The sequence below is a fragment of the Asterias amurensis genome, chromosome 6 (genome assembly GCF_032118995.1).
Source record: "Asterias amurensis chromosome 6, ASM3211899v1".
Lineage (NCBI taxonomy): Eukaryota > Metazoa > Echinodermata > Asteroidea > Forcipulatida > Asteriidae > Asterias > Asterias amurensis.
The window spans coordinates 7139894-7166924 of NC_092653.1; the positions used below are offsets into that span (position 1 = coordinate 7139894).

A 27031-nucleotide genomic window follows, 5' to 3' on the forward strand; every position below is an offset into this window, starting at 1 on the left:
TAATCAAGCATAATTTTGTTTAGCCTTTGAGAAAGACTCTGCTGGGGTCGAAACGTCAGGCCATTTACTATTTTAGGCAAGTATAATCAACATCAGGGATGGAGAATATTAATTTGTGTTTTACCCACCTCCCGTTTAGCATAACAAAATATGGCAGTTCCTGCTGCTTCATTGTTGGTGTCGAACTGCTTCTAGCTAATAGGCAAGTTGGGTGATCTAGTGGTCAATTTCATGGCCTTGCTTACCTCTTAAACCATATCATGGAAGCATTTGTCTAATTCCATGTAACCCTTTTTATGATCATTGCATGGTTCAATCTGACAATATTTACCTGTCTCTGTTCCACTTTGGTGGTTCCATCCAGCCTGACGTAGATGTGGCCGTGATAGTTAAGGAAGCTTTCTAGTACATCCAGCATACGTGTCATCTGGGTGAAGATCAGAACACGATGACTGCCCAGCTTTAGTTTCCGCAGTAGGAAATCTAGACTTTGAAGTTTGCCTGTAAATCCACAAGTTAAAAAAAAAAAAAACAATGAAGTAATTTGGCTTTCAAACTCTTTTCAGAATGAACACCTTTTAAAGTTGTTTAAAGCTTTTTTATTTTGTTAGATTAGATTTGGTTAACTGTTATTTATAGTATACAATAAAATAAATAAAATAAAAACATCTCAAGACGATTGATCATATTTTGCCACAAATTTTTCACTCATTTTTACAAAAACGAACCTCATTTGAGTAAATTATATACTTTTTTATTTCATCGCAAATGAAAAAGTGGTGGCAGGATGCAATTCTATCTTACCGCAGTCATACTGGATCAGTCTCAGCTCAGGGAAGTGCATGACCATTCCAGACTGGATGGGATGCAGGCACGATAGCCTGGGCGTCAACTCCTTACGCATTGTCTCGCTGAGCACCTTCTGCTGGTGGAGTACCGAGGGCGCGGGGTGAGACACGTGCATGGTGATGGGGGGCGAGGTGGCCATGGGCACCATCATCACATACCTACAAAAATACAGTCAGTGAAACTAAAATCACACCAAACTCCAAGGATTATTAAACACACAATATTTTATTTGGTATGTTGCCTAATCACCATCAACAAAGAAGTGAAATAACCAAACACGGAATGAGAGAAAAATCAAATGGTCATCATTGGGATTTGAACCCAATTAGACCCCCCCCCCCCCCCCCCCGACACTCCAGGCAGATGCTCTACCAACTGAGCTATGACGCACAGCGGTATACTCCATCAGGTTTTCCCCAAGGACCACATTTTTTCTATCAGTGTTGCATGGATTATAAGAAAGAGACAAAATATCAAGAGACAATGTTGGAAATGTGTAATTCGGGTTGTGTTGGAAATGTGTAATTCGGGTTGCACATAGGAAAACGGCGCAACCCGAGAATGAGTCATTTCACATTTGTTTTTCGAAGTAACATACGGGCCGGAAAATGGGAGGTAAACATAAGCAGACCCCTGCCAAGCACTTCGGTAGAATTTATTAATAATAGTATAAAATAACTTTGAATTTTTATTGATACTTGAGTCACAATGTACTTTGTTACTAAAATTGTTTTCCAAATGTCAAATACAATGTTTAGCACAGGAAAATCTTGCTTATAAAAAAAAAGGTTACCAGCCAACATTCCATAAGGATCACATCGTTGCAAATGGTGTCCTACTCATTTATTGCTGAGCTAAGAAATTTGTTAGCAGTATAGACCGTATTGAATATGACGTCTCTGTTCAAATATCTGTCCTACAAGTTGGCATCTGTGTGAATTTGCGTGGGTGTGTGCGTGCATGTGCTGTAGAAATCTAACGGGGAATGCTGCGTGCTTCATTGATGTAGGCGTTTGGACGCGCATAGTTTGACCTACAAGATAGCGACTTTCGTAGCAAAAAAAGGTTTATTCAATACGGTCTGTTGGTAGCAGTAGTTTCTGCTAACCAGCTTCATGAAATGGGCCAAGCCTTTATTATAATGGGGCCCTGTTGCATAATAACAATACCACGGTAGCTCAGACAAGGGTAAATTAGTTCTGTTTTCAGACAAAAAAATAAACACCCACCTCTTAATGATCTCCTTCAAATCATCAATGATAACCTCCGGCGTCTTCACCAGACTCCTTAACGTACTTGTTTGGGAAATCCGTGCCTCCGTATTGTATGGAAAGGGAAGGCCGTGAATCCCCTGGCAATGGAACAGCCCCGTGCAGCTAGCAAAGGGCCGCTCTTCTCCTGCCGGGTGGGAACTGTTGAAGATTGAAACAGCCGAGCGGAGGTCGCTGCCGTAGGCTGGTTTGGTGTTACAGCGGATGTGGTTCAGATTGGCTAGTCTGGCCAGTGTGGACTTGCGCTCCTTGATGCCATCCTGGTGTAAAGATTCCTGTAAACAGAGAGAGGTAAATTTTGTGATTAGTTTTCGGTTACCACACTGGTATGAAAATTAACAAAATTTCTACAAACAAAACTAACACAAGGAATAATTTCATTGAGCACTAAATGTTAATATTTATCAGCAATTGATGATTTCTGAGTAGCATCTGACACATTTTGCTTAGTATTTTGCTATGCTATACAAGGGAAATTGCTCACTGAAAGACCAAGTTAAAAGCAAATTCATAAAAACATTTTAGAAAAAATATATAAAATCACAAGTAGCCTGTTTGATGAAATACTTATGATAGGAGTACTTTGGGAAGAAGTACTGGCTCTGAAAAGAGCTTTTTGGGTCTGGACATTTCAACAATAAACTCCACTTGTCTTCAAAAGAAGAATTCCTTCCTAAAATCAAGCAAAGTAAAACTGTTTGAGACATAAGAGATTAACACATGGATTCTCTGTATCCGCAAGTTGACTTGTAATAGCTACTTTTTATTATCCACACCACGCACAGCCTCAGACAAAGTTTGTGCAATTGTGATTTTAGAATGTCTCCGTCGTTTGGGGACCAGCATGATATCAAGTAAAACCATGATGGCTCGTGCTAAGGAGTTTTATTTCTGGCTTAGACCTTTAAACCAAAGCAGTATTGATGACCACTTGATAGAAAATAGGTCTAGCCTGTTTGTTAATACACTTAAAAAATCTTCCTTAGAAAATTTCAAAGTTGAACAGAAAATTGTCACTCAAAACAATGCAAACTACATGGATTTCGACTTGCATAGCTGTTTTTTGCATTCAGGAAATTTTTGTTAAACTAAACTTTACTTACTAAGAAAAACGGTGAGTCTTTATCCTTTTGTGCCTTTTTCCTCAGATTCGATGCCTTTACCGCTGGCCGGCTTCCTGCTGTCGTCACAGAAACTGAAAAATCACAAGAATGAAATTGGTACAGTAAAACTCACCAATTCCATGTGTAGCTTTTGGCGAGTGTCAAATTCTGGAATACACACTCAGTAACATAGACTTCTAATATTAGAAAATTGAAAGTTGTTATGTTTAATATACATTTATTAACAAATGATATCTTCCACTAGATCTTTATGTTAAAGTTTTAAAAAGTTTTTCTGGATGTAATGTGTAAAATGACTGTATTCTTAACATGGAAGACACAAGTTTTGTTGGGGTTAGTCCAGCTGCATTATAACCTTAATAGTAAATTATTACTATGAGAATTACTCACATCTTCAATGAGAGTTTAAATATTTCTGCTGCAATATACAGGGGTGAGAGTCGTTGCCGACAAAAACATGTCCGAAATTGGGATCTACATCTAAGAAGGCATGTGGAAACGATGATACTCGCACCTTTTGATCAACCCCTGGACTTATAGATTCCAAGGAGCTTTTGGGAACAGAAACCTCACAGTTAGAGAGGTAAATCAAAGAGTATGACTTATTTTATTTGGAGAAAAATACAGCATTTGTTTGTGTGTATCAGTCAGAAAAAAAGTGCTGAATTCAGATAATCATCTGAAATTTCTCATCCCTGAATATATTATCATTTACACTACAACAATTTGGGATAATCCTTTATTTTATTTTCCGTTAGACTTTTAACGATGTAAGTTCATCATCTTGTTCTAACTAATACAAATTCTGGTTAACTTAATTAATAATAAATATAAAAAAGATATATGACAACATTTTGATCCCAGTAAGTACCATTCAATTAAATATATTTTAACATGTGCATTAGTAAGTTAGATGCATCGTGCTCAAAACAACATAACAAATTAAGATTATCAAAAATATGTTAATATTCAAGCAAGTTAGTTTCACTACAGTGACGCAATGCTAATTACTATCCAGTGGTTTTTTATTTATTTAAACATTCACTTGTTTTACTTTGTTATTTCATTTAAGAAATGTATAATAATTTTGTTTAAAGGAAGAAAAAAAATGTTAGACAGCGACCACATTGCTTTCCAGAAACAGAAACTTGTGTGAAGAAAACAAAAATCCGGGATTACAACAATTCAAACAAACAAAACCAGAAAGACAAAAAGTATCTAAAAACCATTCACAACACAAAAACCCCACAAATGAGTACAGTTATTTCAGGCAGGGAAAGGGGCGTTAGTCTAAACAAGTCAAATATAGTATGGATTAATAAGGTTGCGATGGGAAGGTGGTGTTTTCGAAAATTCCATCTAACAGCAGAGGAACTTTCCATTACTGGAAATCAAGTGGTCTACCTTTGGGCCCTCCTGTCGCCTTTGCTATGCTAACGTTGCTCAGGGGGCGGATTTTTAAGACCGGCTGCATAGTGGGAGTGCTACCCCCAACAACCCCCGGACTGGGAATGGCCTTTGGATTGACCTGTGGGGCGGAGTAGTGGGGACGGATCGCTACGAGTGGAGGCGGAGAGGTCACTGCTGAACAGGGCACTGCTGGATTGGTAGATTGGAAGGAATAAGTTTTGAAGTCTTCAATAACGTTTGAATCAATTCAGTTTTGCTCTCTCAGAGGACAGGGGTTATTCAGAGACTGAAGAGAGATGGCACTCTGATGCTTGGTTAGTTGGTTTTTATCAGAATGTTAGCGTGACGTCAGTATCTGATGGAAATTTTAATCTGCTGTCAAAACATTAGCTTCCTTCGGAGATTGGAAAAGTTAGATGCATCAAGGAGATACAGGAAGAAGTATAAAGATTTGAGAAAGAAACACTGGATGGCAAGACTGGAAACTTCATCTTTGAGAGGGCAAGGCCAATTTCATTTTACAAAGGGCACATCCACTGCAAAACCTTCAAGTCTATGGGATATAATGTTAATGGGGCACCAAGGCCAGGACCAGGGAAACAAGGGCTATGGCGTAATTCCAAGCCTGTGATAGAAAAATCCCACACATTATTCTACAGAGGTTAGTTAAGGCAGACTTTGAAGACTTATGGGACATTTGCAGTGCTATTGATTTATGAACAGTAAAAAAAGCTAGAGGGACCCCCCCTAACAGGCCCTGAAAGTAGTCCAGTGTTACCATAAGATGGAATATAGCAGGGCATTCAGGCAGTATAAACACACTTGCACAAGAGAAAACCGTTCATTTAGTTGTTACTGAAGTGGTTTTTTATTAAAACCTTAACGAATCTTCAAAGAGTATTGTTTTACCGAAGAACACATGCAAACTCTACGATGTGCAGTGCTGTCTCATGCAAGGTTATAAGAACTACAGCCGAGACACACAAGTTTGCACTCATTAAGGATGAATTGCCACATGGTTTTTCCTTCCCTTTGTTTTATTTTAAGAAAAATAAAAAATAAAACAGTTTTGTGAACAACAGGGCCGTAGGAAATTCAGCCACCAATCAAAACGAGGCAACATTTCTGGTAGAAAATAAATTACTCAAAATGAAAAACTACTTTAGGACAAAGCATCAGACTGCATAACTGGTCACGTACTTTTCAATCTCAAATCGGGATAATATGACATTATTTTTAAACCCATACCTGTAGTGGTTTTAGCTATGCCTTCCTGAATCCTTTCTTTGGGTGTATCTGGTTTCTGAGGTGTAGGCATCTGCAGGCTGGGCGTCTGTGGTTTAGGTTGTACTACAGTCGGGGCCAACACGGGCTTGATACCTCCCACTTGTGAAAGGGTAACGTTCACCATCGGCGCCACAGACGCAATGGGTTTGGTGATCTGCTGTGGAGTCAGTCTGATCGACTGGGTCGTGGACGACATGGTAGCTGTGCTTGTGGCCTGCGACTGCACAGCCTGCTGCTGCTGCTGCTGCTGCTGCTGGAGTTTCCGTTGCTGTTGCTGCAGCTGCTGTCGCTGCAGCTGTGCGAGTACTGATTGAAGCTGCTGGGAGGAGAATGTTGAGGTGGCCTGGCCTGCCGATGACGCCTGCGTCACTGCTTGCGCCAGGGCCTGTATGACAGTCTGTGCCTGGCTCTGGGCCAAGCTAGTCTGGCTTGTTGTCACTGACCCTTGGTTGAGGATGCTACCGGGTATCTGCGGGGAGGTGGCCTGCAGGGTCATTTGGATGGGTACGGGACTGGAGCGAGATGGATTCTGCTGCTGCTGTTGTTGGGTTGTACTGGGTGATGTAAACCGAACAGCTGGTCGCAAGATTTGATGACCGCTTGGCGTCTGAACAATTTGCACAATACCACCTAAACAGAGATAACCACAAAAAACTGTTAACAATGTCAGGCATGATATTTGGCTCTTTGAAAAGGAAAGTAGAAACATTTTATCTAGTACAAGGGCTGACCTACATGAACACATGATGTAGGCATAAATAGACATTTCAGGCTACATAGTCACAACTTTTCTGATTTTTCCCCCAAGGGCAAATCCAAATGGGAAAACATACTCAAGTAGGAAGACTATTATGCCCGTTGTATTAATTTATAATTATTATTTACTCAATAATTTAATACAACGGGCATGACAGTCTTCCTACTAAAATGCTATTACACAACAAGTCTGTTAAGCAATACCAAAAACTTTTAAACTCTCATCAAGGGTAGTTTAAGGTTTGCAAGGAGAAAAAAAACGCAACCAAGTTTTTTTTTAAGCGGTACAATCTTTCCCTTTTAACTTACTCTGAGACATCTGTCTGATCTGGCTCGCAGGTAGTGCTATCTTTGTAGTTTGGGTACCAGACCCACCTTGGAGCTGAACAGTTATTGGCTGGGTGGTAACAAACTGTCCCCGCCCTGCGCCAGATGTCTAAAAAGAAGAGGAAAGTTGGAAAACCACATGAAATAGCAGAACACTTTTCCTACGAAAAAGACAACCAAACAACCAATCGTTCAAATGAAACCTGGTGCACACTTTTCCTTACTTAGCCGGGTAAATGCCTAACAAGACCGCTAGGACTGGCCATATTAGGCACCTTGTCAAAACTATCCCCGGGAATATTCAGGGATGTCTGTCCCGGTCGTGGTTTTATAGGCGGGATGAATTGTTATTTAGTTTCTCTCCCGGTCGGCTGTCTCCCGGTGGTGGGCCACTCTGTCCCGGTCTTTGTTTATACTCCCCTGCTGAGCTTTCTGCGGTTTGGCGCTGACAAGATCTCACACCCTCCAGGGCTTTTCAGCAGCGCAGGGCTTGAAATCTATCAACTGTGATTTTTAAATAACCTTTGCCAAAACAATAATGTTCCAAACATCAATCTGTGCTACTAGTTTTTGGTATGCTAGGATGGTGTTTAAATAACTTATATTACAATTGATCCCTTATTGTGAAAAAACCCATCATGAATAAAGTTGTTTGATTAGGCATCATCGTGGCACAATATTTTTTACTCACGTGAAGGTTTTTTTTTTACCCATCATGGAAGAAGACTGCATGGAAAACCTTTGTTAGGACAACCTACCTCCATGGAACAAAATATGAACTACACTTTGATTGTTTTTGAACCTATGATATTTAGTTTGAGAGGGAGGGTTACGTACTATGATCGTCGCAAAAGTTGTGCAGCATTACCGTATTTTCCTGCGGATAAGACGCTCGGCGGACAAGGCGCAGGACGCTAAAATGACCAAAAAAAATTCAAACGTCAGCAGACAAGGCGCACCGCCGCACAAGGCGCACGTTTAACCGCAAACAAAAGAACACCTGGCGCCACCCGGTGTCGGTACATTGACACAAAGACGTAACTTGTTGCCTTTGAGAACCTACGTATACCGACCTTTATCCAATCAGCCAACGCTGTATATTGTAAATAACATAAAGTTCGGCCCAATCAGCGGGCAGAAACCATGGTCCACGCACTGTCTGAAATTAATTTTATTTGCAACATGAACACAATGCCTCCCTGGACACATCCGACGTCCCCACAAACTACGAGGATCCTTGCTGATACAGATACATTGCAACGACAGACGGACGTAGCGTGTGGGTGTAGTAATGTATCCTCCGGCCGGGATGTCGCTGCATGCACATTAATATGCACATGTACACAGTGGATTGCACTGCTCAATCTCGAGATTGCACAACAGATGTTGGAGACCATGTGGGCACCGTATTGAACGATGTTCGCCGACGGGTTGCGCTAAGCCGTCACATTTGCGCTGCCTGGAAATGCGCCAAAATTCCCACGTGACTGTGCGGATCCCAAGCATGCCCAGACATAGCCTGAACGTATACATACGCAGTCAAATTCCATTGCGGACTTGAGAGCAGTGACTCTTGGGCATCTATATCACTGCACGTTCATTGTATCCAAAGGGAATCACTGGATCTAGCGGCAGGGACCTTCCGGATAAAGACAGGGGCGCAGTCTAGCCCAGACACGTCGAGTCTTGTCTCAATGTGTTTATTACTGGTTCACGTAATTTTTACCAATAGAAGGCATTTAACCACACGCTATTACAAAGTTTCAAAACGCCCTGTAGCGTTCAATGTTTCTTGTATTTATTGTCACACTCACAGTAACAACGACTATAGGCGTGATATCTGCTTTTGTGTTGCGTGATTAAATTTACAGACCTCGGAACGGTTGCGTTTTGGGGCTAATTTTCTGTGTCGTTTTGAGAGATTTTCGAGTCTTAACTTGGACATCGTTGATTTTACAGGCAAGTTTCATGCAAGGGCAACCATGATTTTAACAACCGTTCCTACCCGAAGTTTTGAAGCAATAAAATAAAATAAACCCTCAAAGTTTACCACACAATAGCGGTTGGGTGAATGACGTTTGTATGAAGTTATTGACTGTCCATCGTTTTCGGAACGAATACCCAGCCACACAGAAAAACGTTTGTACACTGCCGACGTCTGTTGGACCGAAAGCTAGACGCATTGCGGCATTAATGGAATGAAAGCACGGTCATGGGGAATAAACACGTTGCAGCATTGTTGGAATAATTGGACCGTCTGGGGGATTGCGGCATTGTTCGAACGAAAATACGGTCACAGTGTCTGAATAGCCTTGTTCGACCGCATTATTGAGTAAGGATTCTTCACACAAAGATCGTTGATTTGAACTGGACATGAAGGTATTTTTTATTTCACGTAGTGATCATAAAAAAAAATCAATCGTCAGCAGACAAGGCGCACCGAAAGATAAGACGCATCGATGTTTTTGGGGTCTAAAAAGTCAGATAAGACGCGTCTTATCCGCAGGAAAATACGGTAATAGCAGGACTCAATAGTGTAGTGATATTTTTTCACACGATTAAAACAATAGGTCAAAGTTCTTGCATTTCTCCAGTTCATATGCCAAAAAGCAACAGTTTAAATGATTTCTTAACATAAATAAACAACTGTTTGTTCTTACTTTTCAAGTAGAAAAAAAAAGAGTTTAAATCCCAAGTCACCGTCCATGCTCAGAATAAACAGGGAGTGTGACAACTTTACACGTGTGTGACACTGACAACTTTACATGTACATGTACATGTCACCATGCAGTTCGTCCACACCAGTTGTGTACATAGGCCTACAATGCGTGTGTGTCTGTGTGGGAGAAGCCACAGTCCCAGAGACGAGTGTTTCCATAGGCTGATGAATGTCCGCAAAGCGCGTAAGAATTGTTTTCATTGGTCGATTTTGCCCTACTGCCAGAGCGGTGTAAACAATTATATGAAATCGCGGAAGAAAGCGTTAGTCGTCGCCGGTGATTTTTTATTAATTTAGCGTCGTTTTTCTTGGGGGAAAAACTAATCAGTCCCTGCTAGAATACACTAGAGTTGCTTTTGAAAAATACTAGTATTGCAGACCGGTCTGAAATAGTTGCATGCTCATTGGAAGCATAACTGTTCGATTTATATGTTTATATTAGAGAAGCATTTAATAGTATTAAAAAAATGTTTGAAGTTGCTTTCATTCAACACTGTTAAATGATTGATAGGGCGTCTAAATCATTGAAGGGTGGCAGGGTGTGGGGAGGTTGCGTTCGTTTTTAGGGGCGGCTGACTTTTCAAAATAAATGGAAAGAAAACCACAGTAAAATCAAGTACAATGGATATAAAAAGGTACAGTACCACAACAACAAAAATGTAATGATGTTTGAAGTACTGTGAGGTAAAAATATGTGAGACTATTACTTATGTTGGAATTTGTTTTGTTAAATGGTTAGAAATGTGAACTGTGTATGAAGTGTGTAGGATTATAAACAAAACAAAAACGCTGCAAATGAAACTCAAAGTTGAATCCAAGTTAGTTAATGTTTACACGTAACAAATCAGTAACAAAAAAAGTACAAAACAAACCAACTCTGCAAATTATTAAAGTGTTTTCATCACGCATATAGTTCTTATACAATATTTTGAGAGAATAGTTTTCATGATGTCAACCAGGATTTACCAAAGTGCTAAATGATAGCTGCATAAAAACTACTTGTGTAGATCCCAGTTCATATCCCAGTGTTGGCTTTATCTGGTTGAGAAAACCACAAACCACAAGCAGGTGACCTCGCTCAGTGGTGACCACAAACAAGGCTTCCAGTAGAAAACGATCTGAGTGCTTGGGGCTAATCTTAAAGAATGTTAACATACAGCTCAGCTGTCAGTGAAGTGTCCCGGAATAATCCCGCTATGAATTTGAAAGCTATACTAAATGGACCGGGAGGAAAAACGTCCCCGGGTTAGAATATCCCTGTGTTTTCCCGGGGATAGTTTTGACAAGGTGCCTTACCTCTTCAACACAGGAGCGTCGTCATAAGAGATTTGGGACTGAAAGCTCTGTATCAAAGCAAAACGAATATAACAGTGCTTTTCATAACCAGGGTCGACTATCAGACTTTATTGTTCCTTCAAAAGTCATTTGGATTACATAAACCTGAACAAGTTTCCCCTCGTGTTAAATTTACTCCCCGATTTTCATCCTATCAACCAAACTTGACCAACCTGCTGCTGCAGATAGAATCGTTGCTGACCCGGTGAGGTACCTGCAGACGACACGATCCCAGTGAACCCCGGTAGCTGCTGCAGAGAGGTGGTACTGGGCACCGGGTGAGACACCAACGTCAACGAGGGCATACCCGTAGAGGAGGGGGTGGAGTTGACCACAGCCAAGGAGACACTGGGTGAACTTCGACCTGCAGATGATATTCAAAACAGACAATGTCAACAGGGAACGGATTCATTCGGCAATTTTGCACAGCAAAATATTTTGACTGAACAGATTTTGTTCACAGTGAATGCTGATAATGAGTAACGAATGATGATTATTGAGTAGCAACTGACACATTTTGCAGAGCATTTTGCTCTGCTATACAAGGGAAACCGTTCACTGGTCAACACTTAAAAAATATCATTGCAATGCCTTTAATCGTCATGCACTGTAAAGCCAGGGTATATTTCCTGCAAATGCGAAGCAATTTGTTTGGCATCACAATCGGAAGGGGAATGCTATCAGATTAATGGGCCACAGAAATTCGCTTCACATTTGCAGGAAGTATGAAACAGGCATAAATTACAGAAACAGTACAAATTATACAGTACCTGAAAATTTTTTCAGTTAATTTTTTTAATCATTTGGTTGTTGAAAACGACTAGAAAAAACGAAAGCCAACTTTAAAGTAGAAGGTCTCTCTCTCTAATGGTTTCCGGATGCGCCCCTCATAGAAGCTTAGACCTTATCTCACCCTGTGTTGGCGTACTTGTTGTTCTCAGCATTTGAATTCCCGCAGCCGACCTAACCAGCACGTGGCTGACAGTCGGCGTGGACTGACCTGCTGTGGTAGTGACTGCAGTCTTCATCGGCTGACTGACGACGACCGGCGAGGCTTTAGTCTGCTCAGCAGGCACAGGGGATACTCGGTCCGTGGGGACGATTGCCACCGAGTCTTTCTGTGCCTGACTCACAGCAGATGCCGGTGGTGGGAACAGCTTCCCCGGCTTGAACTTCATGGGCTGGGGACGAGGTGGCAGGTCGGGGGCAGAGTCGATCTCCTCGATGAGTGGGCGGGGCGTCTGTAGCTGTTTGATGCGGTGAGCAGCGTAGGCAGGTAGGATCATCTCCAGGTTGGCTATGCACATTCTGAGAGCATTCAGGCTGACATTCTACAGGAACACAAAACATAAAAGTTTTCTTATGGAATTCCCATTTAATTACTATTCCTAGTTTAGTTTACATTAGAAACACCAAAATATGATTCAATCCCTCATTTAAATTCATGCACCCGTCCAAAAAAAAAACACACAAAAACATGTTTACTATTTTTGTCAAACAAAAATGTCTACCCCGACAGGAACCATGGGACAGGGGGCTTCCATCCCATGGGTTTTATGAGGTACTTTTGATCTATCCCTTACTGTAATAAACCAAGATGATAGTGAGATAGCTATCATCATGGGCGTTGAAGGGAAACATGAGTAATGCTGTAGCTGCTATGAAAAAAGGACGCATTAAGACTAAATTCTGTGAGGACTCTTAAAACATGTATCAAATTGATAAGGGTGAAATTTATTTCTAATTTTGTCAATTCAAATAAAAGTCTGAAATCACCCAACCCTGAAAACAAGATATCCAACCACCAAGTGGTGGGACGATAGTTACCTTGTGAGGGTCGTGCTCCAGAGCCTTGGTAATCAGAGAGGCCGTGTAGTAACGGATGCCTTCCATCTTGAAGGGGGACTGGATCGGCCGAGACTCAAACAAGTCGGGGTGGTTGCACACCTTACGCAACTGCATCAGGACGTTGATGACACTCATGAAATGGCCCGATGAAAGTGTCTCTCTGGTTCTGATGAAATTAAAGTGGACTATTTTGTTTAGATTTACAGTGTCAATGTCTGAATCATTGCAACCCAACACATGTCAGAAAAAAATTAACCCATTTTTAGGTTAGATCAGAATCTAGAATTTGAGGTGTGGTTGTATCTGGCAGAATCACTCAAGTTTAAGTAAACACAACATCTGTTTCCAAATCTCAAAATAAGTAAATAGCTGCTCAATCCCCCCCCCTACACATTCAAATTCATGCTCCAGTCAATAAAAGCAAACCATGTTTAATATGTTTCTGAAATAAAAATGTCTACCCCGACAGGAACCATGGGACAGGGGGCTTCCATCCCATGGGTTTTATGAGGTACTTTTGATCTATCCCTTACTGTAATAAACCAAGATGATAGTGAGAAAGCTATCATCATGGGCGTTGAAGGGAAACACGAGTACTACTGCTATGTAGTACTGCTATGAAATTGACCATTGTTCTCTCTTGATCTTGCAAGTCTCGTCGAACAAGCAGTGGCAATAAAATTGATGAAAAGCTAACAAAAATAACAACTAAGTTTAAGTCGAAGAGTAAAATGTGGACTTACTTGGCTTGCGACATGAAGTCATCGTATAAGAAACGTTGCCTCTTAGACAGTCGACATCTCACAACGTGTTCATACTTCTGGGGAAGTTGTTTCTCCACTTCGCACTTCAGACGCCGCAGAAGGAATGGTCTTAATACCTGGAGAGAAATCCAAACCACGCTTTTTAAACTGATGTCTAAACTTAAGTTTATCTTTCATTCAGGATTCTGTTCAACCATGTTACCAAAGCATTTCACAATTATTCAGCTGGACCAATTTCATAAAGATGTTTAGCAAGCCATATTTTTTTAACAGGGCACCAGTTGCAACAATGTTAACATTTTTGGGGGCTAAGCAGGTTTTTTGTGCTTCAAGACTTTACAAAGTTAGGCCCAAGGCATACCTTTAAAAAACGTGTTTCATAAATGGGTCTCAAAATTCAAAAACATGAGTTAAGCGCTTTGAGATGCTCATAGATTAAGCAACGTATCAAAACTAGTTAGGTGTTCGGCCACAAGCCGAACAACTATTGTTATTGTTCTGTTTTTTTTTGTTTTTTTTCTGCGTGTTCTTCTCCTCGAACGTTCTCGCGCGATTTTCGCAAAAACTAAAGCTTGTATGAACCTGAAACTTACCATATATATTGATCTTAATGAGTAGACGAAACAGCAACATTTTTGGAATGATGACGTCATTGATGACGTCATTACGTTCAAAAAAACGCTAAAAATTGGAGAGTTCATATCTTGAGAACTACAAATGCCACACACAAGATATTTGGTGCATATAAAAGGTCTTGTAATTAGCTACAAAAGTCGTGCACAACGTGACCTCATGTGACTTTTACTTCCGGTTGAAACCGGAAGTACAAAATTTCAAAAGTTCATATCTCAAGAACTATATATCATATTCGCAAAATTTGAATATCAGTTTGAAGATCAGTTATCCTGCTCAAACTTTTGCACAAACATAATGCCAGTTGAATTTTGCCTTCTGGTCGTAAAAGCGCGCGTTTGTGTTGACCTCCATTCATTACGCGTAGAAACCAGATAGTATCGCCATTCATGTATGTGAATGCTACTATTGTATTGTGGGTGTGTGGGTGTGTGTGCATGTAGTTCATGTAGGCCTACATTGTATCCATGCTCTACGACAAAACAGCACTGCGTGGCTGTGGGCATTACGGGTTGTGTATACACATGCAGACTCCGTTGAAGGTGCGCGTAATTCAAATTCCACTACGCTGGCATTCGCCTCATCTTCGTGCGATTTTGAACAAAATGTTAAACTACTATGAACTTGTTGAACAAAACTAACGCTTGTATGAACTTGAAACTTACCATGAACATAAACCTTAGTGTGCAGACGAAACCAAAACTTTTTTGGAATGATGACATCATCGATGACGTCATTACGTTAAATAAACGGTAAATAATTGAAAAATTCATATCTTGAGAACCACAAACGCTACGTACAAGATTCTTTCACTACATGAAACCTCTTGTAATGTTCTACAAACGTTGTACACAACGTGACCTCATTTGACCATTCACCCGAACACCCTGAGTTTGTACACAAACTCTCAATTTCTAGTTATTATTATTATTACCTTATGAAGACGTCTGATGAGGCCCTCGTTGTACTCCTGCGTCCCTTCAATCATCCCACTCAGCGGATTAGAGAACCACTCTCGGAACTCCCGATGTGAGGCAAAGACATGGGGCATCAGGAAGTGCATCAGGGACCAGAGCTCCATCAGGTTGTTCTGAAGGGGGGTACCGGTCAGGAGGAGGCGACGCTGGCTGTTGAAGTTGAGTAACGTCTGCCACCTGGTGATATAGGAAGACATTAATCAGGACCCAATTTCATGGCTCTGCTTAGTGTATAGCAGGTAATTTGGGCTAATATGTGCATGTACTAGTGCTGGGCGAATAGTGAAATTTTGTTATTCAGATACCGCTGGCCAACTATCCGAAATTAACCGGATATTCGAATAGTTTTTTTCGCCGCTAGAGGGCGCTATAAAAAAAATAAAAATAAAAAAATATTTAGAAAAATATTTTTTTTGTCGCTAGAGGGCGCTGTTCGTTTGTGAATGAGATCTTCTGGGCGGATTGATATTAGTTTTAGACAGTGTCACTCGGTTCATTCATAAAAATGACCGGATCTAATTTAAAGATGGCGATTTGCTTTTTCTTTTGATCGTGGATGACTCTACGTGAAGGAAAACTTTTGTAATCTTTGAACAAATTACGTCAGAAATGTCATTGTTTTGACTCTTCACGGAGGTGAGCATAGTTAAATACTTAATTTATGCTGTTTTATGCTGTCTTAATAGAAGTTTCATTAGGATTCAGACAAAACATTCATGTCAGTTGTCGCCCGACGTCCGCGGATATTCGGATATTAAAGAATATCCGGTTACTTGGTTGTAATTACAGAACTATCCGGTTTATAAATAGCTATTCGCGCCCTATGCGGATATCCGGTTAAGAAAAAAAAGGCATTCGCGGTTACGGATAGGAAAACCTATTCGCCATTAACCGGATATTCGAATAATTCGCCCAGGCCTAGCATGTACGCCCTGTCACTAGGCATTCTATGCTTACACAGCTAGCGCAGAAATTTGGCGCTTGCAAGAAAGTGGAGAATGGTGATAGTAAGCGGAGAATGGTGATAGTCAGCACAGAATTCAGCGGTCAGTTGAGCAATGAAATTAGAGCCCAGGACTTCAAGTGGAAATTTGTGGCCTATTCAAACAGAAAAATTTCAACATTTGTGCAAGCACTTGGAATTCTTTGGGAATATTCAAGTATCAAACTTCCGAACAGATATTTGATGATGTATCTAGCAAATAAATGCTCATGTGTCACTGAACGACAAAAGAACACTGGTGGCTAGACGATTGCTTTAATCTTCGAGGAGGATAGCACCATTCACCCACTGATTTGAATGAATGGTGCGCGATCCTCGTTCATAAATAAAGATCTCCCAAGTATCAATAGGTTGGTCCACACTATATTTCAACTGAATCAACATGAAAAGAGTTTGTTTTCCACTGACATTTATCATCCCTGACCTTTGTGAGTGAACTCATGAGTCAACAAGAGTGGTCCCAGTCCTGATACTTCGTGGAGGCAACAAGGCCATTGCCTCCATGCCCCATTGCCCCTGAAATGCTCAAGTACAAATTTACAATTTCCTCATAGGGTGCCCTTTACCAAGGAGGAAATGCCTTGGTGCCCTTGCCCTTCCAAAAAAAAAGCATACCAGCCTGTGGTCAACTTTCTTTTGGGATAAATTCCAACCTTCCCGCTTACCTCTGCGATTTGAAGTTCTTGATGTTCTGAGCCTCGTCCAGGACGAGGTACTTCCATTTTTTCCTGCGGAAGGATTGATGGTCCTGGATGACCAGCTTGTAGGATGTGATGCAAACGTGGAATGCATTACTCTTGGTCCAACCCTGAAGCAAGGAGACAAGTACAAGTACAGTGAATAGATAGTTCCCACATGACGTAAATCGGCCATCTTTACGGGCAATTTGGAACACAAAGCCATGTGTTTTGCGCGAGAACAGCGTGCAACACGCGCAGAATTCACAAAACTTGTTGCCTGATTGGTTAGTAAATAGCGTGGTTGCATTAATAAACTGAGCGCTTGACGCGCCTGCAAGCTTAAATGCAATTTGCCCGTAAAGATGGCGTCTATTGCAACTTATCTATAGGTGGGAATTTAATGTGGTACAACCTATGCTGACGGAACGTCAATGTAACTAAATAATAAATGTGCACATTAACACCTACATGGTTGTACCCGCGAGTTTACTATTATTTATAGTTTATTCTTAAAGAGATATTTGTCTGATAATGTATCTAGCAAATAAATGCTCATGTGTCACTGAAAGACAAAAGAACACTGGTGGCTAGACGATTGCTTTAATCTTCGAGGAGGATAGCACCATTCACCCACTGATTAGAATGAATGGTGCGCGATCCTCGTTTATAAATAAAGATGTTTACTGAGTATCGGTAGGTTGGTTCACACTTCATACAAAAATATTTGTCAACTACAGAAGACATTCGTCTTAATTGTTTGCTTTCAAAATTACTTTTGATTTTAATTTAAGACAACAACCAGAGTCAACCAGAGTCAAATTATTTCTAAAGAGTCTGGTCTGGCATTTATTTCAAGGAGTCTATGAAGGCCACGGCACCCTCTGCCCCGGTCTTGGCCTTGGTGCCCATTCAAAAATTTTCCATAGACTTTAAGATTTTCCAAGGGAAGTGGCCTTTTCAAAAAGAAAATGGCTTACCCCTCTCAAAGATGAAATTTGAGGCCAGTAAAATGGCACATCTATAAGATGTATTTGACATTACCTGTCTCTTCAGTTTACGTTCTTTCTGCGAGCCAAAGTACGTTAGGATCTTGAAGCCAGGACACCATTTCTTGAACTCTAGCTCCCAGTTCAGCATTACGCTGGTGGGTACCACAATCAGATGAGGACCCCAGTTACCTAAACACAACAAAGAAATCAGTAAAAAAAAAAATAGCAAGATATTAATTAGAATCAAGAGGATATCACAGGGATGAGATTCTGAAAAAGTTTGTCACAGGAGGTGAACATAGATAAACAAAGGTTTCCCTTACTTCTTTTTTCTCACTCGTTGAACAAGCAAACCAAAATTTTGGGAAATACGAAATGAAGTTTGAAAAATTGTCAAAAGACAAACGTACTAAAGTCAATTTGCCAAAGTCAGAGAATTTTAAGAAGCCTGAACTGAAAAAGGGGAAATTATTCTCAGAAAGCCAAGGGGGAAAAATCTCAGCCCTGATAACAGCTATGACTATGATAAGGACAGTTTTGTTGATTTAACGTTTTTTTTTATAAATACAACTTTCTTGCAAGAATGCAAAGGATTTAGGAAGGAGTTTCAGCTTTAAAAGACTAAGTAAACACACAAAAATGTCTACCCCGACAGGAACCATGGGACAGGGGGCTTCCATCCCATGGGTTTTATGAGGTACTTTTGATCTATCCCTTACTGTAATAAACCAAGATGACAGTGAGGAAGCTATCATCATGGGCGTTGAAGGGAAAAATATGTCAACAAAGAAGTACTAAAACTGTTACAAGCCACGAAACTGTAGGTTGTTCTTTGTTAATGTTGTCGGTCCAACACAAGATGACTAAGCACAACATATCAGAATGAGGTTACCAGCTATAATACCATGTCACATGTTCAGTATCCGACTAGTATCCTGCTACATAGCAGAATATTGATAAGGATCATTCACTGCTTAAGCATCTCTATGAAACTGGGCCCTGGATGTACGTTTACGTTGATAACTCGCCAGGACCCTAAAGGCCTTGTCACACGAGGCAACTTTTGCAGGCAACTTGGTGGCAACCAACTGCAGTGCATACTACAGGACCACTTTGGTAGATTACGGGTCAATTTGCAAACATTGTCTTACGATCCACAAGAGAAATAGGTGTACATTCAAAGGTGAATGCCTTTTCTTCATGGAGATTGCCTGGAACTGGTTGCCCGTAAATTGCCTCGTGTGACATGGCCCTTAGGTGAGAACCTTAAGTCAAGGGTGCTTGATTGTTGATTGAGTGCAGATCGGACACCAAAGTGCTACCAATAAAAAAACTGTGAAAACTGAAAGTGTAAGGATGACTTCATTCTCCTCTTACCTAGTCCACAGGCCATGTGGGCCAGTAACGCGATGGTCTGTATTGTCTTCCCCAGTCCCATCTCGTCGGCAAGGATCCCGTTTAATCTCTTATCGTGCATGGTCACCAGCCAGTCAAGACCGATGTGTTGGTACTCGCGCAGCTTGTGACGGAGAAGGAATGGCACAGGCGTCTTCACCTGAGATAATCAAAACATTAAAACCACTCATGAGATAAGAAGATCTGTGCTCATTAACGGTAGCTTTTAGAGACCAAGGACAAAATAGAATTGGGTAAACAAAAGGACTCTATTGGGGAATTCTAATGACTGGGGGGTGCTAAGCTTGGGCGATATCACGATATTATCGAATATCGCGATATAAATTTGGAAACGATTTCGATATCGGATGGATTTGGTTTTAATCGAAATATCGATATATCGCGATATATCGCGATATATCGCGATATATCGCGATATCGATTAAATATCGCGATGTATTTGCTAGCTTAGACATCTTGCACCCCATGGGTTTGGAGTAAAACCAGAAGAATAGGTCATTAGAACACCTCTCTTATGCTATGACTGTCTCTTCTACAACTTTCACTTGGAGTTTGAAGACTGATGATGTCAAATTTAATTAATCGCGATTATATCGAATATCGCGATATATTGTCGGCGATATATCGTGAATAAAATAAATCGATATCGCCCAAGCTTAGGGGGTGCTCTACATAGAAATTAGTGTACAAAGTCTATGGGAAACTGTTTAGTGAAGGGACAAAGGAAGGGTGTTTTAGAACCATGTACCACTAAATATTTGTCTAACATTGTCTTCTTTTAATAAAGGAAATGATCTTTCCCGATGCATTTGTTGTAAAGTAATTTTAAAATATGTACCTAGCAAATAAATGCTCATGTGTCACTGAAAGACAAAAGAACACTGGTGGCTAGACGATTGTTTTAATCTTCGAGGTGGATAGCACTATTCACCCACTGATTTGAATGAATGGTGCGCGATCCTCGTTAATACATGAGAGTAATGTCACATACATTAAATCATTGTAAGTAACTTTAACAGACTTTACTGACTATTAAATCCAAATTGTCTGATTTTGTTTAGGGAATATACCAAAAACCAGAACAAGGTGAGAAGTATATCATGCCTGGCAAGCAAATTTCAAATTTCAAACAAAAATAAAAACAATAAAAACCTACAAATACCAACAAATCCCCCCAAAAACCAACCTGCCTCTAGCTACTGGGCAATCTCGGTGATCTAGTTGGTAAGACACTGCTCTAGAATTGCAAATGTCAAGGGATCAAATCCCACCCGAGTAGTATGCCTGAGATTTTGTTCACTGAACTCGGGAAAGTATCAAGTATAGAGTGGGAACACAAATCTGTGTAAGGTTAAAACCCAAATTATAAACCTACCTGTGTTGTAGACAGTGTATACCCAGTAGGCTGTAGGCTCTGTGCAGCCGCTGCTATATCAGTGATCTCCTTGTTGGGCCCAGGGTCCTGTGGCTTAGCCTGGGAGGCGGCAGCTGGGGTTACGGCCCCAGCTGACTTTTCGTTCTCCTTGTCCGGATTGATGAGGTATTCCATCCCGATATCAGTCAGCTCAGATTCCTCGTCGTCTGTACCAAGATCCTCTTCCTCTTCTGAAGAAAAAAACCCAGTGTATTCAAAGTAACTATCACCAAGGTAGTAAGGAGGTACATTGAAATTATGACATTTCCACCTTTTGATAAACACTGGAGTTACAGATTCCACGGGGCTTTTAAGAACAGTATTCTCAGTGCTAAGGAAGTAGATCAAAGAGGTTGACTTAATTTTATTTGGAGAACAAAAAATTAAGACGAAAGTTTTGAATTTCTTATCCCTTTGACATTCTCAAGTTTTAATATTTGGTTTTTCAAATTGTACCTTCTCAGTGCAAGAGAAGTAGATCAAAGACATTGACTTATTTTCATTTAAAAAAAAAATACAGCCTTTTCTGTTTACCAGGCAAATCTTTGAAAGTTTGAATTCAGAGCAAAGTCTGGAATTTGTTACATTCTCAAATCTTCATATTATTTGGTTTTCCAATCTTACCTTCCGTTTCTTCATCTTCTTGTTCCCCTTCATCTTCATCTTCCTCCTCCTCTTCCTCAGACAGCGGCATCTCAAAGTCGTCATCGTACGCCCCGCTGTACTTCTTGAGGAGTTCCTCCATGGTCATCTCTCCCTCAGCCTGTAGCTCAGCGACCTCAGCAGTGTGGTCTGTAGTACCCTCGGTATCCTCTTGCTCTTGCAACGTTTCCTCATCATCCGGCACTGAGAAAAAGCAAGCAAATATTTCAATCAGTTTTTACTGTTTACTGACGCTCTTGAAAAAAAAATTGTTTTAAAAATATTTCTAGCTTTATTTCACACTGTTTTTTTTTTTTCAAGAAGTTTTCATAATCTTCATATCAACAACTGTTTTTCACTGCCTACTGACACTCTTAAAAAGTCAGACTGTTAGAGTTTCCCTTATTTTTGTCACCCACTGGCCATGGCCGGACAAGTCAACTAGACATTTAGAGTAGCTAATTTTGAACCCTGACAGCAATTTCCTTTACCAGTGTAGACACAACAATACTGAACTTAGAAAAACAAGTAGGAATTTCTCAAATAACAGTCCTATTATTTCACATTTGAATGGACAATGCCAATTTTATCTTTTGCAGGGTACCTCCAATAAAAATGAATGGGAATATTTTGATGAGACATTGGACAGAATGTTGGAAATGTCTAACATCGGGAGGCACATAGACAGAGGCACAACCCAAGAACGTGTCATTTCACTTTGTTTTTCGAAGTAACATACGGGCCGGAAAATGGGAGGTAAACATAAGCAGACCCCTGCCAAGCACTTCGGACCAAAAAAGGAAAATCCATCACAAACTCAAAGAAATATATTTCCCAAAACTACCTCTAGCAGGAATTTGAAACACTTCTTCCTTTGATTTATAATTTCTTTTCCAAGTTTGGGAACTCACTTTCTTCATCCTCATCGTCTGTAGATGGCACAAATTCTTCATCTGCCGAGGACGACTTCTCTTTGCTTTCCTCTTCCACTTCTTTGGTCTAGCAGACAAAAAGCCAAATTGAATTTTGTTTTACTTCATTGTGAATCTCTTTAAAATCAGTTTTAATCAAATATTGTCCTTGAATAATTGTACGTTTCTAAATAAGCAGGGGTTGATTTCACAAAGATAGTCCTAATTTAGGACTAGTCTTATCACTCTTAAGGAGTATTAACGCTAGTCCTAAGATAACTCATCTTAACGTGAAATAAGACTTGTCTTGACTCTTTGTGAAATTAACCCTGATATCATAGTTTCCAAGTTGAGTTGAATGGTCAGACAGTCAATGTGAGACTTTTTAAGATGATAGATGGCAGCTCTTTAAAATTGGGCCCAGGTTACTTACTACCAATTCCTGCTACATCACCATGAGGGACTCCCGCTTCTCGCCAGCCAGCCTTCTTATTTAGAGAAGATAGGAACAATAACTCACCACTTCACTTAAGCCCGGCTCTTCCTCCTCCTGTTTCTTCACCTTCTCCTCCGTCTTCTCTCCATCTTTTGACTCCTCTTTCTTCTCCTCTTTACCATCTTCAAGGATCTCCGGAGGAAGGCTGCCAATGAGATCTTCAAGGGGGACTTCACTCTCCTTCTGGAGGAGTTCTAACTCCTTCTTGTGAGCATCTTGGTCATCCTCTGCCTCCCTCTCTTCGACGTCGATGGTTTCTTCATCGTCAGATTCATCACCCTCTGGCTGGAAGTCCACATCTGCATTATAAGAATGTTTTTAGAGAGCCCAATTATTAGACCAAAAGCCCTCTCAACGAACTGTTTAAAGCAGCTTATACTGAGAATCGGTCTTTGTCAGACTCCTATATTAATCTGCCCAAAGAGCATCCAAAAAATAGGAAAGAACTCCGCTCATTTCGTTGTCAAAATCCATACATAGCAATTTATTAAAATCAAACTTTCAGGCCTTAAACTTTGCTCTTGAAGAGGCACAGAAATCTCCCTCTGATAAGGGGCACCTCTTTTTGGGAAAGTATACACTTGTATTGAAACTTTGCACAGGCCACCAGAGTAAAACCCCAGGGCACCGCGGCAATTGCTGTGTTTTCCTTTCCAAGATGGCATACCGCCAATGCAAGAATCGTTTTCAATTGCCGTTTCTAACCTACACCTCCTTCCTCTAAAACAAATATCTCTGCCCTGGGAGTTAGTATGTAGGAAATGGGTAATTCAGCTTGCACATAGAGCGCAACCCGAGAATGAGTCATTTCACGTTGCTTTTCGAAGTAACATACGGGCCGGGAAGTGGGAGATAAACACTAGACGACCCCTGCCTAGCACTTCGGTTGTTTAGAATTGTGTTTTAATTTTGACATGATATTTTGTCCTTGGGGATAAAAAGGAGGAGTATTTAATCAATTGAGACTGACCTACATGAATAAAAGTGTTGTCTTATCATGCTATTTATACATTTTTCCCAAAGGGGGGAAAAAAACACAATAAATAAATATTCAGAAATCAGACTTCAGTTATAAAATTGTGGCGAGATTTTGTGGTGAGATTTTTTCTAAGAAACTAAACAAATTCTTTTAAATACCATCATGCATGCACCAACAAAAAAAATCAAAACATCGTTACCGCACACAGACAAAATTATGGACTATCGACCCAATCTGGTTTAACTAGGAGTCATTTTAGAAACAATCTCACAAACAGGATTTACACAATACAGTCAGAGTATTAAAGGCTCTTGAGCCAAAACCTTTAATCTGACTGTTGCTGTTAAACAGAATTGTGAAGTGCATTGAGAGCTCCTTTGAAATGCACTAAATAACGTTGTTTTATCTTTATTGTTATTCAATCTTAGATCAACATACCGTCTCCTGGTGTTGCAACACTAGGATCTGATCTCGGACTCGAGGCCACAGAGCCTTGTGCAGACCCTGCTGCGTTCAGATTGAGTCCCTCCGTCAGCCAGGAAGAGTACTTCTCGGTCTGGCCGACGATGTAATCAAGCTGCATGTCCATTGCTTTCCTTCTCCTGTCGTCAAGCCGACTCTGCTGCTTGTATTGCACTACCTGCGAGGACACGGAAGGAATTATCAAATCTTATTCGCACCTACCCTTCTTGGCACCATTTTCCCAGCCAGGGCCCGATTTCTTACAGCTGCCTAATAAGCAGCAAATACTGCTTAGAAATAGGTCGCATTTTTGAGGTTTCTTTTGATATATTGAAATTTGTGTCAAAATAACAAAAGTGTATCTAGAAAATAAATGCTCATGTGTCACTGAACGACAAAAGAACACTGGTGGCTAGACGATTGTTTTTAATCTTCGAGGTGGATAGCACTATTCACCCACTGATATGAATGAATGGTGCGCGAACCTCGTTTATAAAATAGTGGTACAATGCGTAGTATAAAACCAATGAATTTTTACCAATTCAAAGCAAGATTGAAAAACCATAATATACATCAACTGATATTAAACAAATAAAATACTTGCAAGTCAGAACTTAGTCTGTGTCAGTTATACAATGTAAAACAGATGGGAAAAAGTCAGTTGAATTATGCAATGAAACTCACTGACTATGTCAATGCATGTTTGTTAAGCAAAGAAAGGCTGCAGGACCTTGTCAAAACACAAGCTCTGGACTCGATTTTAACAAAGCACCAAGATTCGTCTTAAGACAAGTTGTAAAAATCGCCACAGGGATTAGAATTGTGACATCACACTTAGCGATTAAGATTGAAACCAGCTAAGATCCACCTCAGCTCTTTGTGAAAACGGCCCCATGTAACAGATTACTATTTTTGTATTTTTTTATTTGTTACTAAATATGCAATATAAATAACTGTCTACGCTAAACAATGAGCAAGTTCGAGTGCGCACATTTAGTCTACCAGTGGTCGACCACAAACTAGCAACGCACATGCGCAGTGACGTACTCGCCCGAACGACTCTTTTGCTAGTCTAGTCAACCTTCCACCTTTTCGCTAAAGTGTCACTGGTTCCCCTCTGTGCTCAACACATGTTAGAATGGAACATGCTGTTGGGACCAGTGAAGAAACCATGGGCTCGAGGCTGGTTTCAAATGGTCGACCACAGTAGTCAACCAATGGTCGACCAGCCTGGGTTCGAGTAAAAATGGTCAACCTTTAGTTAACTATTGTGCACACTCGAACTTGCTCACTGCTTTATTCCAAACTTGTGTGAATGACCCTGTTTGGTACAGCTGTTTGGATCGACAGACAACCAAAACTAACCTTTTCAATGTTTGACCAGAAGGTCTTGATCTCCTTTGCGATGTTCCCAGCGATCCTCCTCAGTTTCTGGGTCTCTTCTCTCTCTGCCTTCACTTCCTTGGTGTGCTTCTCCTGGTGAAATCTTGCTACGGCACGCACCAACTGCATCAGAGAGAGTCAAAATATTCATGATTAAAACATTCTCCATAAATTCAAATTGGAGATGACCAGACTAAAACCTGGTTCATACTCCCTGAAAATGCAGTTTTTGTTTCGCAGGAATCTAACACTGTCAACTGTTGTGAGTTATTTGTTGCAAATTTGTGACTTCAAAATTCGTATCGCATTCGCAGGAAGTATAAACCGGGCTTGATAAGTCCTACATTTCACCTCTAAATGGACAATGGCAACTCTTTATCTTTTGCAGTGAACTTCCATTTTAGGTCACTGGGGATATTTGATGAGACACCAAGACCAGAATGTTGGAAATGTCTAACATCGGAATGCACATAGACTGCACAACCCAAGAACGTGTCATTTCACATTATTTTTCGAAGTGGCATACGGGCCGGAAAATGGAAGGTAAACATAAGCAGACCCCTGCCAAGCACTTCGGTCTGAAAGGCAAAAATATTGCAAACTATAGGTATATATTTCCAAAGGCCAGCAGGTTTTTGAAATGCTTCTTTTGGGGTTTTCAAGTTTTCCTTTCCAGATTTGCCGTAGCACCATGTGAAAGCCTCTTTTGAGTAGTGTTGGTACTAAAAAGAACCAGTGGTTGGCAGCTCAACGTTTCGATCAGTATGCTCTGATCGTCCTCAAGAGAAACATCGAGTTGTCAACCACCGGTTCTTTCCTGAACCAATGCTACTCAAAAGAGATATTTACATGGTGCTACTGCAAACCTAACCTAGTTATTCACCCACCGTGCAAAGTTTGTAATCTTACTTATGATTATTTTTACCTTTCGGGCAGCAGCTTTCTTCCACCGCCTCTCCTGGATGAAGTCAGTCGCCAGCCACTGTGCCTCCTCCAGGAGGTACTCCCAGTGGGTCTTATGCCTGGGAGGCTCCTGAACCTTAGGAAGACGTCTGGCCGACCAAAGGCCTTCCTTCCGCAGTTCAGCTATCCTCTGCATCACTTGGGCTTCCTATGATCACAGATGGGAGAAACAGGAGTGATAATTGTCCTTGGGAAAAAAAGTAGAAGCATTATAGAGTACAAGGGCTGACCTACATGTACACATGGAGTAGGCTATAATAAATTGATCATGCTATTTAATCACATTTTTTGCAAATTTGTCCAGCCAGATAGCAAACTATTTTAAAATGTTCCAACTACACTGGTTGCGCGTGGTGGTACAACCTAGAAACGACTGTATCTAGCAAATAAAGC

At 40.7% G+C, this 27031-nt stretch overlaps 1 protein-coding gene across 11 annotated transcripts in view; it reads right to left on the reverse strand.

Annotated features, from left to right (window-relative positions):
- LOC139938325 (E1A-binding protein p400-like) overlaps nt 1-27031 on the reverse strand; it is a 65312-nt gene that overhangs the window by 30026 nt on the left and 8255 nt on the right. For 8 of the 11 annotated variants that reach the window (XM_071933776.1, XM_071933775.1, XM_071933773.1 and 5 more), the window contains exons 7-28: nt 26601-26786; nt 25658-25798; nt 24269-24470; nt 22876-23150; nt 22356-22443; nt 21427-21648; nt 20764-20993; nt 19350-19527; nt 18025-18161; nt 16969-17111; nt 15258-15477; nt 13670-13806; nt 12906-13092; nt 11992-12409; nt 11252-11442; nt 7007-7133; nt 5903-6571; nt 4649-4843; nt 3224-3315; nt 2079-2395; nt 805-1007; nt 332-501 (exon numbers count right to left, since the gene is read on the reverse strand). In XM_071933776.1, coding sequence (XP_071789877.1) covers nt 332-501; nt 805-1007; nt 2079-2395; nt 3224-3315; nt 4649-4843; nt 5903-6571; nt 7007-7133; nt 11252-11442; nt 11992-12409; nt 12906-13092; nt 13670-13806; nt 15258-15477; nt 16969-17111; nt 18025-18161; nt 19350-19527; nt 20764-20993; nt 21427-21648; nt 22356-22443; nt 22876-23150; nt 24269-24470; nt 25658-25798; nt 26601-26786 — 4728 coding nt within the window. The remainder of the gene's footprint in view (nt 1-331; nt 502-804; nt 1008-2078; nt 2396-3223; nt 3316-4648; nt 4844-5902; nt 6572-7006; nt 7134-11251; nt 11443-11991; nt 12410-12905; nt 13093-13669; nt 13807-15257; nt 15478-16968; nt 17112-18024; nt 18162-19349; nt 19528-20763; nt 20994-21426; nt 21649-22355; nt 22444-22875; nt 23151-24268; nt 24471-25657; nt 25799-26600; nt 26787-27031) is intronic. The other 3 variants (XM_071933767.1, XM_071933769.1, XM_071933772.1) reach the window with 3 other exon arrangements.